The 16,756-nt window shown below is 41.1% G+C and overlaps 4 protein-coding genes across 8 annotated transcripts in view; 1 reads left to right on the top strand and 3 right to left on the bottom strand.

The window, feature by feature from the left end:
- p4ha1b (prolyl 4-hydroxylase, alpha polypeptide I b) overlaps window positions 1-2,050 on the bottom strand; it is an 11,373-nt gene extending 9,323 nt beyond the window's left edge. The window contains exon 1 of one of the 2 annotated variants that reach the window (XM_031839167.1): window positions 1,893-2,050. In XM_031839167.1, the coding sequence (XP_031695027.1) occupies window positions 1,893-1,906 (14 nt within the window). In that variant the 5' untranslated portion in view covers window positions 1,907-2,050. The remainder of the gene's footprint in view (window positions 1-1,892) is intronic. The other variant, XM_031839161.1, reaches the window with a different exon arrangement.
- Window positions 2,051-2,193: 143 nt separating this feature from the next.
- LOC116377526 (dual specificity protein phosphatase 2-like) lies at window positions 2,194-6,525 on the bottom strand. The gene is made up of 5 exons (XM_031839177.1): window positions 6,358-6,525; window positions 6,082-6,212; window positions 5,800-5,968; window positions 5,170-5,306; window positions 2,194-4,697 (listed from the first exon to the last, which is right to left on the bottom strand). Exons 1-5 carry the CDS (start codon window positions 6,426-6,428, stop codon window positions 4,045-4,047), a joined length of 1,161 nt encoding a protein of 386 aa, XP_031695037.1. The 5' UTR covers window positions 6,429-6,525; the 3' UTR covers window positions 2,194-4,044.
- Window positions 6,526-7,735: 1,210 nt separating this feature from the next.
- LOC116377870 (uncharacterized) lies at window positions 7,736-13,586 on the top strand. Of its 3 annotated transcripts, none has more exons than XM_031839637.1 (7): window positions 7,736-7,875; window positions 7,994-8,061; window positions 8,660-8,699; window positions 8,855-8,926; window positions 9,083-9,284; window positions 11,561-11,861; window positions 11,956-13,586. In XM_031839637.1, exons 3-7 carry the CDS (start codon window positions 8,683-8,685, stop codon window positions 12,360-12,362), a joined length of 999 nt encoding a protein of 332 aa, XP_031695497.1. In that variant the 5' UTR covers window positions 7,736-7,875; window positions 7,994-8,061; window positions 8,660-8,682; the 3' UTR covers window positions 12,363-13,586. The 3 variants fall into 3 exon arrangements, with proteins under 3 accessions (XP_031695497.1, XP_031695505.1, XP_031695489.1); XM_031839645.1 differs by having other exon boundaries at window positions 7,979-8,061; XM_031839629.1 differs by having other exon boundaries at window positions 7,855-7,920.
- Window positions 13,587-13,703: 117 nt separating this feature from the next.
- Window positions 13,704-16,756, bottom strand: part of ecd (ecdysoneless homolog (Drosophila)) — a 6,218-nt gene continuing 3,165 nt past the window's right edge. For both annotated transcript variants that reach the window (XM_031879658.1, XM_031879652.1), the window contains exons 8-14: window positions 16,579-16,704; window positions 16,362-16,447; window positions 16,159-16,262; window positions 15,560-15,821; window positions 15,134-15,201; window positions 14,818-15,032; window positions 13,704-14,698 (exon numbers count right to left, since the gene is read on the bottom strand). In XM_031879658.1, the coding sequence (XP_031735518.1) occupies window positions 14,471-14,698; window positions 14,818-15,032; window positions 15,134-15,201; window positions 15,560-15,821; window positions 16,159-16,262; window positions 16,362-16,447; window positions 16,579-16,704 (1,089 nt within the window). In that variant the 3' untranslated portion in view covers window positions 13,704-14,470. The remainder of the gene's footprint in view (window positions 14,699-14,817; window positions 15,033-15,133; window positions 15,202-15,559; window positions 15,822-16,158; window positions 16,263-16,361; window positions 16,448-16,578; window positions 16,705-16,756) is intronic.

Genomic DNA, 16,756 nt, shown 5'->3' with positions numbered 1-16,756 from the left:
TAGCGTGCCTTCACTGGAAGCAGACAACAGGCTCAGACAGGTTCCGTTTTTGCCACAAGGACAAGCCTTCAGTGAAAATAAAAGAATGACTCCATATGACATTTCAATTCAGGTCAGCAGCACGCAGCAGAGAGGAAGGAAAATAAATGTGTCAGAGCTCTATGTATTTGATTAAAGCATAATTAAATTACATTAAAGGATATTCAAGCAGACACTCCATGGCAAGACACAAACTACCATTAGCAGACTACCAGTGTGGTGCCACTCAGTCCACGATACCATAAATATGCCTCTGCCACTTAGATTTCCAGGATAAAAACTCAATAGAATATAATTATTATAATGACAGGGTGTCAGCAACGGTGTTGCTCTTGTAATAATATTGTTTAAGTGTAATGTCAAGATGAACGCTGCAAGTATGCCACTTATATTTAAGATCTGTGTGTCATGTCACACATGACAGTGAGCGGTAGTGAGAGTGTTTGTATGTATACATGCTTGTACGTGTCATGTGAAGACTCCAAAACATTCCCGATGGCAATTCAACATTTAAATTATCAGACACTTGAGGGGTTGTTTGTTTGAACTGGTTATAGAAAACTACTTTGCATTAAACTTCCCGGTACGTTTTTATTTCCTGGCCTTTAGAACTATGTGTGGATTGGTTTTGTTCAGACATGTTTGATTAGCAGGATTGTTTTTCCCCCACAATCAGCTTCATGTTAATTGTGGGTAAAGAGGATTTATCACATTTGGATGAAGGATCCACCCTAAAAAAAAACAACTGATAAATAATGCTCTTTGATTTTAAAGAAATTACACAAAAAACAAAGAAGCTATGAAAAACAACCCAACTGTTGTCACGGCATAAACATTCATCCACAATATACGCAGGGAACAGATACAGAATAGATCAGTAATAATACAAAAAGTAATAGATTCATTAACAGAATATTTGACAGTGTACTATATGATAAAATGGTCCCAATCCCACAAACTGAGTAGCATTCACACATGTGAGCCCTTTTAAACTACACATGGTCATTAGTTAACACATTGGGTCAGCCTCACTACAGTTTTCAGTAAACGTAAGACTCCTCCACTCAGTCTAACGTTGTGTTTTAGCATATTCTTCGCAGAGAAATGGCCTTCACCGCTTCACTACCTCTACGGAGTTTCGCTGGGAGTGAAGCAGTGGAGTCAGATAACACAGGATGCGGATGAAGAAGAGGACTGACTGCCACGTCTTCGCCCCTCCCCGCCGGGGAAACTCATGAGCCCAATGGAGTCGGACTGACTTCCCCAGGAATAACCCCTCAATAACCCCAGAAAAACTCACTGACAGCGGGAGAGGAGAGGAGAGGAGGGGGGGCTGTTAATTTGTGGAAGGCAGCTAATGCTGCTCGTTAACTCACAAACCAAATGAGCTAAAACAAACAAGAATGCAACTTAAAAAACTTCCCAGTGTTGCTTGTTATCCCCACATAGCCTAATACCGTGAGCTCACTGAAGTGTGTGGTTACCGTGCAGAACGTCTCAACAAATACAATCCGTGCACATTATGCTGTTAATGTATGCGTGTGTGTGTGTGTGTGTGTGTGTAAGATAAAGCTGCAGCAGCATCCCACGCTGCATTGCACAGGAATGCCACAACACAGACGCAAGTTTTATGAACCAGGGGGAAAATTCCGGATGGGTTTTCTTTTCTCGCCATTTACGGCTTTTGCTTACCGAATTGAGCTAATATTACTCCGTAGTAATCAGTGCAGTCGTATCGTGTTATTCGCTGCTGCCGCGAGCTGTCGTGCTATATCAAAGTTTCCTCCAGCTTAGCTAGTTTTCAGCTAACCTAGCAAGCTAAAAACAGCAGTCCACCGGGAGTCAATATTTACCTAACCGAGAGCATCCTGCAGCAGAAGTGTGTCCCCTTGTCGTCTGGTCCTCCGAGGTCTCGTTAGCGGTGAGCAGATGAACGCGCACAGAGAGGTCTGGTACTTCTTCCACCTATCTGGGATGTCTCTGCGCACTGTTGGCCATCTGGTGGTAAAGGGCTGGATTCCTAAAAAAAAAAAAAAAAAGCCTGAACGCTACGTGCAGAACCTCACATGCATAAAGTCCCCCCGCTACGAGAGACTTTGGGGGCTGGCGTTGGATTGCTAGGGGAGGTGTCTTGTTGTCTGTAGACATGGATGAGTAGGCTAGTTGGGGTCTTAATGGTAAAAAGCTAACGTCACCTTTCTGCCACGTGTTGAAACCGCTGCAAAACTTCAATGTGCCTTCTTTTTTTTGCTTTGGCCATGTCATTCAATAAAAAAAAAAAATCCCTTTTTTTGAAAACCATATTTCATTGACAAAACGCTTTGACAAGGAATGTGCTGTGTGCCCATAGATTCAATAGCCCCATTCAAACTCATGTTGTTTTGTAGTTTTAAACAGTTTAATTTGGCCAAACTAATTATTTTTCACCGTTTTTACCTGCCTTTCCTCTTCCTCTTCCACATTCCAGAAAATTCCTTCCTCCCAACCGAAAAAAAGTGTGACTGGAGGGAGGGAATTCCTGCTGCATGCTACTGAGTTCAACAGGGTGGAGCTAAGTGTGTGCGCGCGCGTGTGTGTGTGTGTGTGTGTGTGTGAGAGAGAGAGAATGAAACAGAGAGAGGCTGACTGTTAAGTTGACTGCATATACAACAAATCTCAATGGCATGCCCTGTGTAAACACTACAGTGTGTATGTCTGTGATAAACAAAGACCATTTGCAAGCCTCCATTCTGTTTTTAAATACTTTTCCGCATGGATAATTCCGCCTCAGAATATCATAATACCGTCACATTATGTAGGAGAATTGAAGAAAAAAAACGTTCTAATGTAAAACACTACAGATACACTTTATCCATGTATACATTCTATCAACTATCATCAAGCAAAATGTCATAGAAGGGATTATATTATACTCTGTTTTACATTTAACACCAGTATTAATGTGTTTATTGAGGTATAGCACAAGTAACATTGTGTGAGGGATTTGATGGAGAAGCAAAATTAATGTCAAACTTGTGGGGGAAATACTTCTATCACGGCTTTGAGAGAATTCAGGGGGGAAAAGTCCAGTCAGTGAATGTTTCTTTTTTCCCTTTTTTGTGTAACAAACGGGAGAGCAAACATATCAAAGTATGTATTGAAGCACAATATGTTGTTCCATAAAAACATGCTGTAAATTTTGGAAATGATCACATCTATCTTTTTTCAATAAATTTGGACGTTTGGACTTTACTGCGCTCCGGAGTTATTGGAAATGTTTGGATGAAACAAGTCGGAAGCAATCCTACACAGTCACCACTGTAATCTAATTCTACAAATAGTATAGTACCAATAATATTGGTGGCGCTGCAACTGTGCAGAAATACCCGGTTTAAACACAATAAATAGACATTTAAAAAATATGCACAAGCTTCGAACTGTTCAGTATAGCCCTAAATATTATTTGTTATTATTTTCTGTTTCATGTTTAGATGAGATAGCCATTCATCTGACTGGTTCATTGATTCAAGATAGGAGAACTTTATCAATCCCCAAAGAAATTCTTGTGCCAGAGATTGCTGAAAAATCCCAATAATATAATAAAAAACAACACAACAGATTCATAAATATAAAGTGTATAGGGAGTAATAATAACACGAGTGCAAACTAGAATAACAATAAGAGTAAGATGAATTCAGTAGAATAAGTCAACTGAAATAGAAAAGGTAAATTACCGTACAATAACATAAGATAAAACAGGAATAAACATGTAAAAAGTGCGTAAGAAGTAATACTAACACCAGTGCCTAATAGAATAACAAGATAAATGTGCCTGTGGTATTTCTGACATGAGTACTAGGCATACTTAAATTCACTACCAGTCCGCCAGTTTTTTTCTCCCCATAACGTTTTATTCTTGAGCTTAAATAAATTCAGGCCCATCCAAATTTTTCCAGCTATTAAGCCACATTCTGAATCGGCCACTCGTCCAGTGTGTCCTCCTCTCCATTCCCCTTCTTACTCCACTCATCGGCAGATGTCGTTCAGGGAGGTGAGTTTGCTCCCAAACAGCAGCTCCTCATAGGTGAGCAGCTGACGCAGGAAGTTCACGTTAGGTGCCGAGCACGCCCTCCTCTCCTTCAACCAGCGCAGGGCATGAAGCAGTGACCAGCGTCGATGCTCCATGAGGAAGGCCAGCGTCACTGCTGAGCTGCGACTCCTGCCTACGCTACAGTGGACCAGAACGCGGCCGGCAGGCTCACCCATCAGGGCCGAGTTGATGAACCTGGAGGCCAGCGGCAGTGCCTCCACCAGGTCCTGCTGGGCGTCATCGCTCAGACACAGCTTCAGGTAGCACAGCATGTTGGGGAATGCATCGGGGCAGCTGGCAGTGGCGTTGACCACATGTGTGATGTGTAGATTCTTGATGATGCGGTAGTCAGAGGCCTGGGAGGCAGAGCCCTGGTAGAGAGCTTCTTCCAGGATCTCTGAGGGGTAGATGGTGAGAGTGTGCCGCTCAGGTTCCAGCAGGACCATGCGTGGTGTGCAGAGATAGGGGTAGAGGGCCTGGAAGGCTGAAAATCCCCCCAGCAGGATGACAGGGTCCATTCCCAAACCACTGATCTGGAAGAAACAGCGCAGGAGGTCTGGGGAGTCAGTCCTGGCCTTCACACTGCCCACTGAAATTAGCACAGAGACATATAGAAACAATGACAGTGACAGAACACAGACAGCTAGTCAATACAGATAGTCAGGTAGATGTCAACACAACTACGAGTATGCAGCACAGTGCTTTGAGTAAAATGCTACGGTCAATGACAATGATAACATGTTGAAGATATAATGTTTACTATGTTCACTGTGTTAGCAGCATTGTGTCAAATAATTAGCGCATAGGAACAGCTGAGAATGATGGGAATGTTATCAGTTTCACATGAAACAAAATGTTGAAGTATTAACCTGATGATGACGCTGAATTTAAAGTTGAGGGATCACCCTCAAAGTAATTTGCCTGATATCAGACAGAGATGTCAACTCAAAGTTGTTGGAGTGGGTGGATTCAAAGTTCTGGAACCAGGCAATTCATCAAGACAGTTCAGTAAAAGCCTAAAATGTCAGCTTGATATTAGTCTCTGAATGTGGTTTGCTGACCTGGGCTGCATCCCTCCTCTGCATACAGCAGTATTATAGAATACTTCTGCAGTTCTATACAGCTGATCAGACAGCCCAGCGTAGGGTGGATCACCGTCACAGCGGCCCGCGCTGTCACCATGTGGCTGTCCTCGTACCTGACACACAAATTCGTAAAGATTATGTATTATAACTGAAAAAAATGGAAAGTAATTTCTTAAAACAGCTGGGCACTGTAGTTTTTAGCAAATGTTCAATAGGAGTCAATAGTGCATTTGTTTGGGAACTATTTTCAAAAGCGGACTAATACACATTTGGTGCTCCGGCACCGGCCGCAGGACGGTGTCCTTATGTGGAATTGACTCAAAATGAACTACAGTGGCCCCCCTTCATTTGAATTTAGTACTAATCAATAAAGACGTATGGCACAGAGCAACACATTGCAGCATGTTAGGCTTTGAAAACACAGACAACACTTGTTAGTAGAATCAATTCATTATTGTTTTTCATATTTTCACTAAGAAAAACATCACAAAAGCTATCCTTTAAATAGTCCAAAAAACTGTGTTTCAGGTAGTCCCTGCATTATTTGTGAGGTCACCTTATGGCTGAAAACAGAACACACTTTCCCATCTCATGTGCAGCACTGACCTCTCTGTGCTGCGACAGTCCAGGATGAGGATGTAGTACGGATCATACAGGGCAGGCTGGCCCTCCTCTGCGCTCAGCAGGTTGTACACTTGCTGTGGGGTGATGTAGCCTCTCTCCACATACGCTGTTACTGGAGGAGCAGGAACCAGCATCCCCTCTGGCCCACACGCTGTATGCAGGCAGAGGAAATACAAAGTACAGTCTGTCTGCGTGCGTACAGTGTGTGCAAACATTTCCGTGCGTAAAGACAGAGCGAGTTAGAAGTAAAAATACTCCCTTTACCTTTGTTCTGATTAGGTATGATGGAGGAATGGTCACTGTCCGTGCTGGTGACCTCTCTGTCACAGATGCTGCTCGCTGTTTCGGATGTGTTGACAGGCTCTCTGGAGTTTCCTCTGCAACTGTTGTTCAATCTGAGACGGACACAGAGACACATGCACACAGAGAAGTGCACTCTCAGTACAGTAATACAACTTTATAGGAGACGGAACACAAAACCAGTTAAAAATGACTCACCAAAGCACTGTTTTTGTTTTTTCACAATTTAAAAACCTTTACCTGGACAGTAGTACGCCCATCTCGTTTAAGTCATTTGGCAGATGCATCAGCTGTTCCCAGCAGCCCCTCATTAGAAGAACATGCTAAACTAAGAAAACAAAGAGATCCTGTGAAACACATTGAAAAGTATTCTCTCAAAAAGCCCAACACTATGCACTATTTGTTGTGGCTGTGATTCTTACTCAGCGTCGCTTCAGCCTTGCCCTTAAATTAGCTGGTAGTCTGGGAAACACAGTAACGGTGAAGTGCCCTCAAGAGCAATGAGGTAGCTGGCAGTGACAGGTGAGAGATGAGAGACCTGGATAGGAGCCCTCACCCAAATTAACTCCCAATAGTCGCAGTGTACATGGAAATTTGGTCAGGACAATGTTTTAAGATTACGGTAGTATGAAAGAATACACTGGGATACTTAACAGTTCACACCAGGTTACTAAGTCAGGACTGCAATGTCCATATGAATGCTTAATACACTTTGGCAAGAGCAAATGTAATTTTGGGGTTCCTACATGAAAACATTGAATTGATAAATCATATTATTTGTTTGCAGTTAGCTTGCTTTTTGTCAGGATCAGAGCATCCTCTAGAATGTGTCTCCTAAAACATACAAAAGACACATTCAACCCTGATAACAACTTACTTCCTATTTCAGAAACATAAACAATGTCCACTGTCACATTTAACTTCCTCACCAATATAAAACATTTTAATCTCATCCTAGTTGCCTCGTTGAAATATGGAAGCTTGTAACATAGTTTTCAATATATATATACAGCCCACATATGATCAATATATCAAAAAATCTTATTTTAATGATAATTGTTATTCCCAAAAACTTGCTTCCAAAGCTTTGTGAGATGAGAAGGCTAATAACATCAAAACAGAGTATGAAGTATGACTCCCCCCTACTGTGCTCCTGAGTGAACTTACTGCTAAAAACCTGGTCTACACTTTGTGAATGGTCCGGGAAGAATATACACAAGTATATATATTCAAATACAAGTATGTCCACATATCAGTGTGCACATGTCATACATATCAATGTGCTTACATGTGGTATATATGTCACTATACAGGTTTTTTTTAATGCTCATTCAGAGACCCCCCTCTCAGCCTCGAGTGTTTTTTTCACTCATGGTCTCCATGATGTCAGGGATCCTGACAGAGGCTGAGTAAACAACATTAAGCTGAAGGGGGGGAGAATGTCACAAACAGGTGTCAAAGTTTTAGTCTATCATCAGCAGAACGTATATCAATAAGCTTATACATCTATTATTGATGCGGGATGACGTTTGACATTCCTCTCACGAGGCTGCTGTCTGTCACTATCACACATCTTATGTAATGAAATGCGTCATTAAACAAAGATCCCGATGGACTCCACAGACACTGTGTGTGTGTGTCTTGGTGTGAGGCCGACTTTTAAGAACTGTCCACCTTGATGTCGTCTTTAATAATGAGACAAGACAAACAGACCAGCAGGACCAAAGTCCGTCTGGACACAGCGAGACAACAAGCGAGGTGAATGTCCGCATCAGAGCGCAGAGGGGCTCATTCAGCACAATGGTGGGAGAGACGCGTTCGTTAAGACCAAGGTGAATTTATAATATTGTTGTTATAACAGTCTTATTATTTGCAGAAGTAGTCCCTCGGAGGGAATGGTTGGAGTTTGAAGATGAAATACGACTTCATGACGAACTTCAAATGGTGAGTAGAGTTTATGACTCTCGCGCTTTTTCCAGCTTGTATGCGAAAAAAAAGTGCATAGTGTAAAAAAATATATAAAACTTGTGTTTTCTGTAAAAAAAATACCTGTTTCTTTTTTACAGCTGCGGTGAAGCGAATAGCCTTTGTGTTTTCCGATGTTATTATTACGAGAATTTAATTTAACTTGATTTTGTATTAAAAAATAAGCTATTATTTACTGTATATAGACCATACTATTATACACATTAAAACGAGTACACATTTCGATAAAGAGCTCGAATATTCTGTTCTTTAGGCATGGGAAATTGAGCTTCATCTTGACAAAAAAACAGAGACATCCATCAATAAAACAAAATTAAAAAAGACATTAAGTACAGCCAAATAAGAGCAGGACAACAAAAAGTCAGGAGCTCTTTTTGCTGTTAATGGTGCAGATTTAGTCCTGCATATAAAACACATGTATGTTGAAATAGTTTTAGAGTTAATCTGTAATCAGTTTACTGCACAGCTGCAGTGAGCAAATATATGACATAATGGGTAATCCAGGTATTTATTTATGTTCTTTGGACGTCTACAAAATTCTCTTTTCCCCACACAGCAACATCTGCACAGAATGACAGCATGTCTATAGGTAAAAGGTAATCCAACTGGCTTTTATTCATATGGCAGACATATTTGATTATTTCTGGTATTCTGGGAACCACGCATGCAAATCATAAAGCCAACTGTATTTTCATAGGCAAACTTGATTTGCATACTTAGCTGCAGTTTACTGGTGTTCGATTTCTTACAGCCAATATGTAAACCTGTCATTCCACCTGTCATTCAAACAAAGCAACCTTCTCCGGCTGTTGGCCATTAACGCGTGAGTTTTTCTTGTTTTAATTTATTTTTGTTTTTAGCTCAGTAAAATTGGCTTTTAAAAAAAAACCTTAACTAAAAACTCAATTCTCACCAAACTACATTGACAGCTGTGTCATTGTTATTACGTGATCCGTGCAATAAGTCCCCATGTGTGCAGTTCAGGGAGGTGGAGGAGGGGATGGTGTGCCTCAGCATCGAAGAGTCTTTCCTCTAATCATGCACTGAAGCCCCTGGTTCCCACCCTGTGCCTGGCGGTGGTGGTGATATACGGCCTGGCCGACGAACTCAGAAACTTTGTGGCCGGCGTCTTCATCCCACAGTACCACTTCCCATACGCAGTGGCTCTCTGCTTTGCCCAGGTTGGTGCGCGCTGGCTGGCTGGTTTCTGAGGATGATTCACACTTTATTCTGAATTAAGCAATCCAATATGGAGGCACTCTTTGTCTTTGTCTAACCTCCTGTGTCTGTGTATTTTACTAATTATTAAAAAGACAACACCACACACTATAGCTCACCTGCTGTTAAGTATACACAGAGTATTGTGTGTCATGACACCAGGGTATTGAGTATACTGTGATTACATGTACATTTATAGCATTTCTGTCAAACAACAACTAGTATGTTGATACTGAAGTACTATAAAAAACCTGACACATACTGCATGTACATTTATGTAAAAAAAATGCTGAATTAAAAAAGTATACTACTACTACTTTTACTACCACTAATATTGAGAATAACGTGTTACTCATCAAAAAATCACAAGTCTTTTATTGGATTATTGTTAATCACTGGAGCAGTTAACTTCATAGCTGCTGGCTATTGTAAATCTGTCAGTATTTGCTGTGTGTGTGTGTGTGTGCGTGCGTGCGTGTGTGTGTGTGTGTGTGTGTGTGTGCTGGTTTGAAGGGCACGTCATGTGGTAGTGTTAGTGGTGGGGAGTGACAGAAGGGGCCCAGAAGATGTTTAACCAAACAGCTGCACAAAGGACTGAGATGTAAATGTGGCCCCATCCAAAGGTTGAAACTAGCTAAAGACTTTGTGAATGAGTTGTGTAAGTGTTCAACTGACCTTGACAGTAAACATATTAACTGTGGATATAAGGGAAATACAGGGATTTTTCTGAAAACACTATTTTTTTTTATTTTAACAGTTAAAACTTGTAACAAGAGACCATACAACGTATCGAATTATAACTATAAATTTGCAATAAACAATCTGTCATATAATAATTAATAAATAAACAGATAAAGAAATCAATTATAAAACATGATAGTGAATCAAATAAAAGGAAAATAATAAATGTAAATCACAATCACTTCGCATCCCGGTTATATTTGCTCCTCGTGGTTTAAGTTTGGTCATTAAGCCTCAAAACAATAGGACATGAATGAATATGTGACAGTGCATTTGAAATATGACAAAACATGTATCAAGCTGTTCTGTCATTCATTATAACAGAAAAGAATATACTGAAACACAAAACATTGATCAGAATCAGAATCAGCTTTATTGGCCATGTATGCGTATACATACAAGGAATTTGACTCCGTCTTTTTCGGTTGCTCTCAACGTACAAACACAGAAATAGACAAATAAACAAAAACAAGGACAACAAAGTATAACAAAGGTAAGCATAAACATTTAACTACAATGTACACATTTAAATATAAACATATATATATACAAAAGTATATATGAACATAAAACACAACAAAAATGACAATGAAATGGAGATAATAGTGCAACGATGCAGAGTGCAAGGATACTTAAATATGGAAGGATTGTCACAGTTTATGTACATAAGGTAGGTGGAATATGTATATATACCGTATGTATAAATATATAATTTAGAATATATAGATTCCGGATTATTGCACATGGATTTGTTTCTGACACAGTTTGACTGATTGACGCCGGTGCTGATAGTCCGGGTGCTGAATGGGATTTTTCCCAGCCTCACCTGCTGCGTCCTGTATGTCAGGAAGTGTGTGACCCACTGACAGGTGGAGGCTGGCACAGAGTTCAATGACATAGATTAGGGGTGCAATAAACAATTATTTTTATTATCACTCAATCAACAGATTATTGTTTTTTATGATTTATTGATTGATTAATTAGGCTGTAAAATGTAAGTGCAGATGTCTAATTGCTTGTTTATCTGAAAGAAACCCAAAGATATTCCATTTAGAGTTATAGAAACTGGGCCTGCAAGTGTTTGGCGTAATTCTCTTGATAAATTACATACACAAGTGATTGATTACAAAAAAATGGTGCTCATTCATTTCATATAGTTTATTTAGCTTATCATCCCAGACAAATAAATGAGAAGGCACAGAATCAACACATGCATGTGAGGGAGGAATGTAGAACCAGTGTCAAAAAATCGATTGTTTTGGTATAAAGTATGTTTAGTGCACGCTGTTTACGTTTGACACAAGTTGTGGTGATTCTGGGTAGCAATTTGAGCAGCAAAAGTTGTAGCAATATAAGTGTAGATTGTCAAACTTCAATTAAGCATCTAATTAGCAGCCTTATATCAGTAGTTAAATACTTCTGCCTTCTATTTGAGTCTTTAATGCTTCGTGGGTTTTATAGATGCTATAACTCTTTACATATACATGATCTCTTCCAGGTTCTGGTCTCTCTCTTAGTCTTACATCTCCTCCATGTCCTGGATCTGGTGCCTCTGAAGCATTACTCCAGGTCCCTGGGTGAGAAAGTGCTGGTGCCTTCCATCTGTAACAGCATCCATGCTGTACTGGCCATGTGGGCCAAGGCCAACAGCTCCAATGCCGGCCTCTTCCCACTCATCCTGCCTCTGCTGCCCATGCTAACTGTGGGTTTCAGTTTCTCTCAGAAGCTGGCATCCACTCCATCCCTCCACACCTCTGTTCTGATTTCCATCCTAGGCGGAACATGTTTTGTCGTCAAAGGTAAAAAAAAAGGTTTGGATGTTATTTAGAGGTGAAACTGATGGTTCTTCACCTCTATTTACCTTCCTGCCTGTCTCTCTCTTTCTCTCTGCAGCCTCCCGAGGTCTGTCAGGCGTTGAGCCTCTGGAGTACATGTATGCACCTCTGGCTTTAATCCTCCACAGTCTGTCTCTGACTTGGCTGGCTAAAGTGTCTGAGGCCGAGCGCCGCCACCACCCCGACGCCCAAGCCTCCGTTTTTGACATCTACTACACCCAGCTGGTCAACCAGAGCTGCGTGCTGGGCCTCCTGTGGCTGCTGCACCCGGACAGTCCCTGGCAGGTGTTGAGTCACAGCAGCTGGCAAAGCCTGCTCTTCCACGGATACCTGTTCGCTATTCTCCTGCTGGGTATGGTGATGAACTTCCTGGTCGGCATGTCGGCTCTGTGCGTCTCACCGCTTGCTGCTGTGCTGCTACACTCAGCAAGGCAGCTGGTGTGGCCGTTCCTCCAGCTTTTGTAGTTTCACTGGAAAGGACTAACAAAATGATTGACTGTTTTGTACTGCATCAACGCGACACACACACACATTGTAATTGAATCCACATCAATGACCACGGTGTCATTCTCTTCTATGGAGACTGACCAGCCCGTTCTCTGGTGTTCCCGAAAGTTACGTTAGTGATGCTTGTGACGTGTTGTCCGTAATTCTGTCACGTTGTTTACGTTTTACTTTTTGGAGTTGATGGATCTTAAGCCCAACCATGATGTTGATGGTGTTTTGTTGGCTAAGCCTAAAGTGTTGTTTGAATTCACAACACGTGTTTACTGCAACCGTGAAAGTGACGCAATAGGGGTCTGACAAAGCCTCAGAATGTGACGAGTTGGAATGAGAAGTTGTTGGAAACACAAGTTACATTTTAACTTTTTAAAATGACCTGTGCTAAGCCACTTAGATAAAATACAGATTATCAGCAGAGATGCAAAATGTAACCATGATATAGCATATTATAAACGAGAACAGGTTAAGGATTTACAGTTGGAATGAGCATCAGTTTCTGTCTTTTTCATCTCTTTTCTTTCACTCAGTTGACAGGTGGCTTATTCAAGAACAGCTATTTATTTTGAATCTATATTTATGTACTCTATATGCTCTTTATACATTTCTCTATATACACTATTGTGTCACTTCTGCTGTTGCTTAAACTGTTATAATATTTCCAAAGATGAGACAATGTCAGAGGACTGAAACCACTTACAGGACAGGACGCAGTACAAACAAAACCTCTGACCAAACCGCCTCAACAAAGATCACCTTGTTTCCAGCTAGGTAAAGAACATCAGGTACATTTTTAAAACAATGAGAGGCAGCCGTTTCTAAACCAGCGACAACACAGTAGAACTGTAGCTGTGTTTTATTAACATCTTTGTCTGATAAGCAAAGACAGAGATTGTAATAGTGGACAAAGACTTTTGGACCCCACTGTAAATGTGACAATTTATTGAACAATATTTAAGATTAACGTATTTAAACTCGGATGTTTACCTTTGAATGATTGACAGATGTTTCAGATAAGAAGGGACGAGGATGAGTAACTGGACAGACTGTTGAACATGCTTCAAAGCGTTCCCTTAACTCTGTAAATAATATTTAAACTTAGACCCTTGACTGAATGAATTTTTAACCAGAGGTTTGTGGGTTATTACCAGAAGCTTAGTTGTCTTAATTAAAGAATATGATTTTATTATTTTTCACACTATGTATTATATTTTAAAATAAAAGCTGATATTTCACATGCTTAAACAAATAATATAATAAAGAATCTGTATACATTTTAAAAAAGAAATGACACTGAAATAAAACTTTATTTCCAAAAATATTTATTGTTTCTAACAGCCAAATGCAAGTGCTCTCAAAAAAAAAAAAAAAGGACACAACATTACACAAAACTGCACGTATTAAAAATCCTCTATAAACCGGATTCAATAGAAACGTCATTACTTGCTGAGATCACTTTTCTGTAGGTAGAGTTCTGCTTCATCCTTCAAAGCTCAAATGTGCATTCTCCAAATTATTATTATTTTTTAAGATGATTTGTTGGCCATTCTTCACCGTTATGTGATGGAGGTAATTGGAGAGAGAGAATCTAACACCCTACTAAGGTCCCACGGCTGGGATCGAACTGGAGACGCTGAAGTTCGATGGTATGCGCTGTTCCCCAAATTATTTCACAACTAAATACTAAATCAAGACGGTCAGAGACTTAGTTTTTTTCGATTAAGGAACGTCAATTAAAACTCCACATAAAGATTTATGGCAACATAATGTTATAACAACTGTAAACTACAAACAATGCAGGTTTAAACACAGTCAAAAATATTGTTGCTGTTGTTTTATGACCCAACTTGGTTTTCATTCCTAAAGAATGCCGTTTTACAGTGCGCACATTAAGTTCCAGTGAGAAACATTGAATGTTTGCTTTCAATAAAAGCTCTACGGGACATCCTCGACATCCATGAGTGCTCTGTATTGTCAATGCGAATGAAGGCATTCAGCTAACTACTTAAGGGAAGCCCGTCAGCTGCAGATGCTAATCCTTGCTGCGTGTTTCAGTACCCGAGTCTTGTCCTTTATGAGGGGTCAGAGTTGGGCGGTAGGTGTATACCGAGACTCTGCAGCAGGTTAGAAGCCGGTCCGGCCAGCCCCGACTGGCAGCTGAGGGACTCCAGCAGGTTTGTGAGCAGATTCAGGTCGACGTCCAGAGGCTGGATCTCCTCCTCTTCCTCTTCTCTCTCCCCTCCATGGACAGAAGCAGAGGAATGAGGGGAGCCATTGTCCGAGCCCGCCTTGTTGTAATTCTGCAGAAAACGACAAATGTAGTAAAACAGATGGTTTCATAACTAGAGTCAGGACGATACACATGCATTATTGCACATACGTTTTGAAAATTAATAATTTATGTAGGTATGTAATTTACCGTCAGGTTGAAGCTTTGTCCTATATTAGTGCTCATCAGCTCCTGATCCATTTCATCCATGTATTTTCTGAGACCGTCCAAAGTTTCTGTCCCGTTCATCTCTGTGTGACCTTCTTTCTCTTCCTCCTCCTCCTCCTCCTCCTCATCACCGGCTTCTTCATCATCATCATCATCATCATCTAGATCATCTGAATCTAGCTCTTCTTCTTTGCTTCCTATAAAAATAAAATTAAAAACAGATTCAGAAGAAGATGTGGCAAGTTTCTGCCAGTTATTTTTAACATCTGGTTTCACATCTTTCATAACATCCACATACCGAGTAGTCTGTCCAGTGCGCTGGCCATGGAGTCAGGCTCAAAACTAAAAGGCTGAGTCGAACTGCTCCTGGAATACAAAGAAACACAATGTGAAACCTGAACGGAAACACTATCGGTGGGACAATGCACCTTGAATACATTAGCGAGGCAGGCTAGAGTGTGCATGCACTAGCATCTGGAGCCCAGATGGACCATGGAGAGATCACAATGCATGAGTTACATCCAAATGCACATTAAAAACCATAATTTCTACCGTGGTTGGATTTACTGTACTCCAACATGTGTGTGGGTATGTTTTCTGCCCATTACCTTTTAGTATCATATGGAAAATAAATACATAAATAATCCTAAATCATTTTATTCATTGACCCAAATGTGCATTTGAAGATCTTGGCTAAATATGATCAAAAGTCAGTCAGTCTCACCAGGGAAGTTCAGCCCCCTCATGCGACGACATGGCGTTGAGGAAGTTCTTCATCCCTTGACTGACTGCTACCAGGCTGTAACCGGCCTCCTCTTCCTTCTCCTCATCCTCCGTCTCCTTTCTCCTCTCCTCAGCACCCCCGACATGCTGTTTCCCCTGTTTGGTAGAACTGGAGTTTTGGCTGCCAACATCAGCTCTCCCCCCACTCCTCTCCTGCAACATGCGCTCCAAATCCTGAGTTGTGATATCCAGCCAGCTGTCACCTGGAGAAAGACACAAAAGACAAAATAATTATGGGAAATGCTCTAAAGAGAGAGAGAGGGTAGAGAATGGAGGATGCACACCAAAAGGACAGGAACTGAAAGGAGGCAGAAAATCACAGGTGGCAGAGACAAATGTCCTACAAGCTCCAGTTTAGTAAGATAGTAAAGTAGTAAAATCTCCACAAGCAAACATTACCCAACATACTGAATATGTAGGTTGACCATTCTCTACGTTTCTATGTTCAGACATTTTGATACTTTATTTCTGCTGTCAGGATCGGTCATCATTCTAGCCAAATAGAGTGTTTCATATTCAAAAGGACAGATTTCCACTCACTGTCCTCTTGGGGGAGCTGTGACTCTTGTTTCTTCAGCTCCTCCAAGTCGATCGGACCGCAGCTGTGCAACAGCTGGAGAACCTCCTCACCCGGGGACAAAGCACTGAGACACAATAGGTAAGATTCAGGCACACTGGGGATTTCACAGGCAGCCATATTCACACAGTGTCCATACACGCGCATGCAGAGCCACAGTACTCACCTTGATTTTGAGGCGACGGACTGTTTGAAGAAGTTTTCCGCAGATCTCGTCAGTTCTCTGTAATGAGCCGAACCTTCCAGTTCTTCCTGCAGTTGATAAATGCTGAGTATATTACATATTTTTACAATGTGTGCTTTTATGCCAAACCTAATATTCCAGGTGTGGTAAGGTAGCGACTATTCCTCTTGGCCTCAAACATTCAAAAATTGAGACTAACCCGGAAGTAGTTGTTGCTTTTCAGACTGTCCATGAAGCCTTTCCACTGAGGGTTACAACTGACGGGGGCATCCGGCTCTGATGATGGCAGCCTGCACTTAGAGCACAGGATCTCAAAGCCATGGGCCTGGGACACACACACACACACACACACACACACACACACACACACACACACA

Source organism: Anarrhichthys ocellatus, unplaced genomic scaffold (genome assembly GCF_004355925.1).
Source record: "Anarrhichthys ocellatus isolate YVR2014 unplaced genomic scaffold, GSC_Weel_1.0 scaffold3, whole genome shotgun sequence".
Lineage (NCBI taxonomy): Eukaryota > Metazoa > Chordata > Actinopteri > Perciformes > Anarhichadidae > Anarrhichthys > Anarrhichthys ocellatus.
This window is presented reverse-complemented; position numbering and strand designations above follow the sequence as displayed.

Excerpts from the sequence above, each read along its gene's own strand:
- LOC116377526 (XM_031839177.1), bottom strand. The coding sequence starts at position 6,428 with ATGAGGGGCTGCTGGGAACAGCTGATGCATCTGCCAAATGACTTAAAC. Across the intron at positions 6,213-6,357 it reads ATGGGCGTACTACTGTCCAG|ATTGAACAACAGTTGCAGAG; the intron begins GTAAAGGTTTTT and ends TGTCCGTCTCAG. Across the intron at positions 5,307-5,799 it reads GACTGTCGCAGCACAGAGAG|GTACGAGGACAGCCACATGG; the intron begins GTCAGTGCTGCA and ends TTTGTGTGTCAG.
- LOC116377870 (XM_031839637.1), top strand. Across the intron at positions 9,285-11,560 it reads TGGCTCTCTGCTTTGCCCAG|GTTCTGGTCTCTCTCTTAGT; the intron begins GTTGGTGCGCGC and ends GATCTCTTCCAG. Across the intron at positions 11,862-11,955 it reads AACATGTTTTGTCGTCAAAG|CCTCCCGAGGTCTGTCAGGC; the intron begins GTAAAAAAAAAG and ends TTCTCTCTGCAG.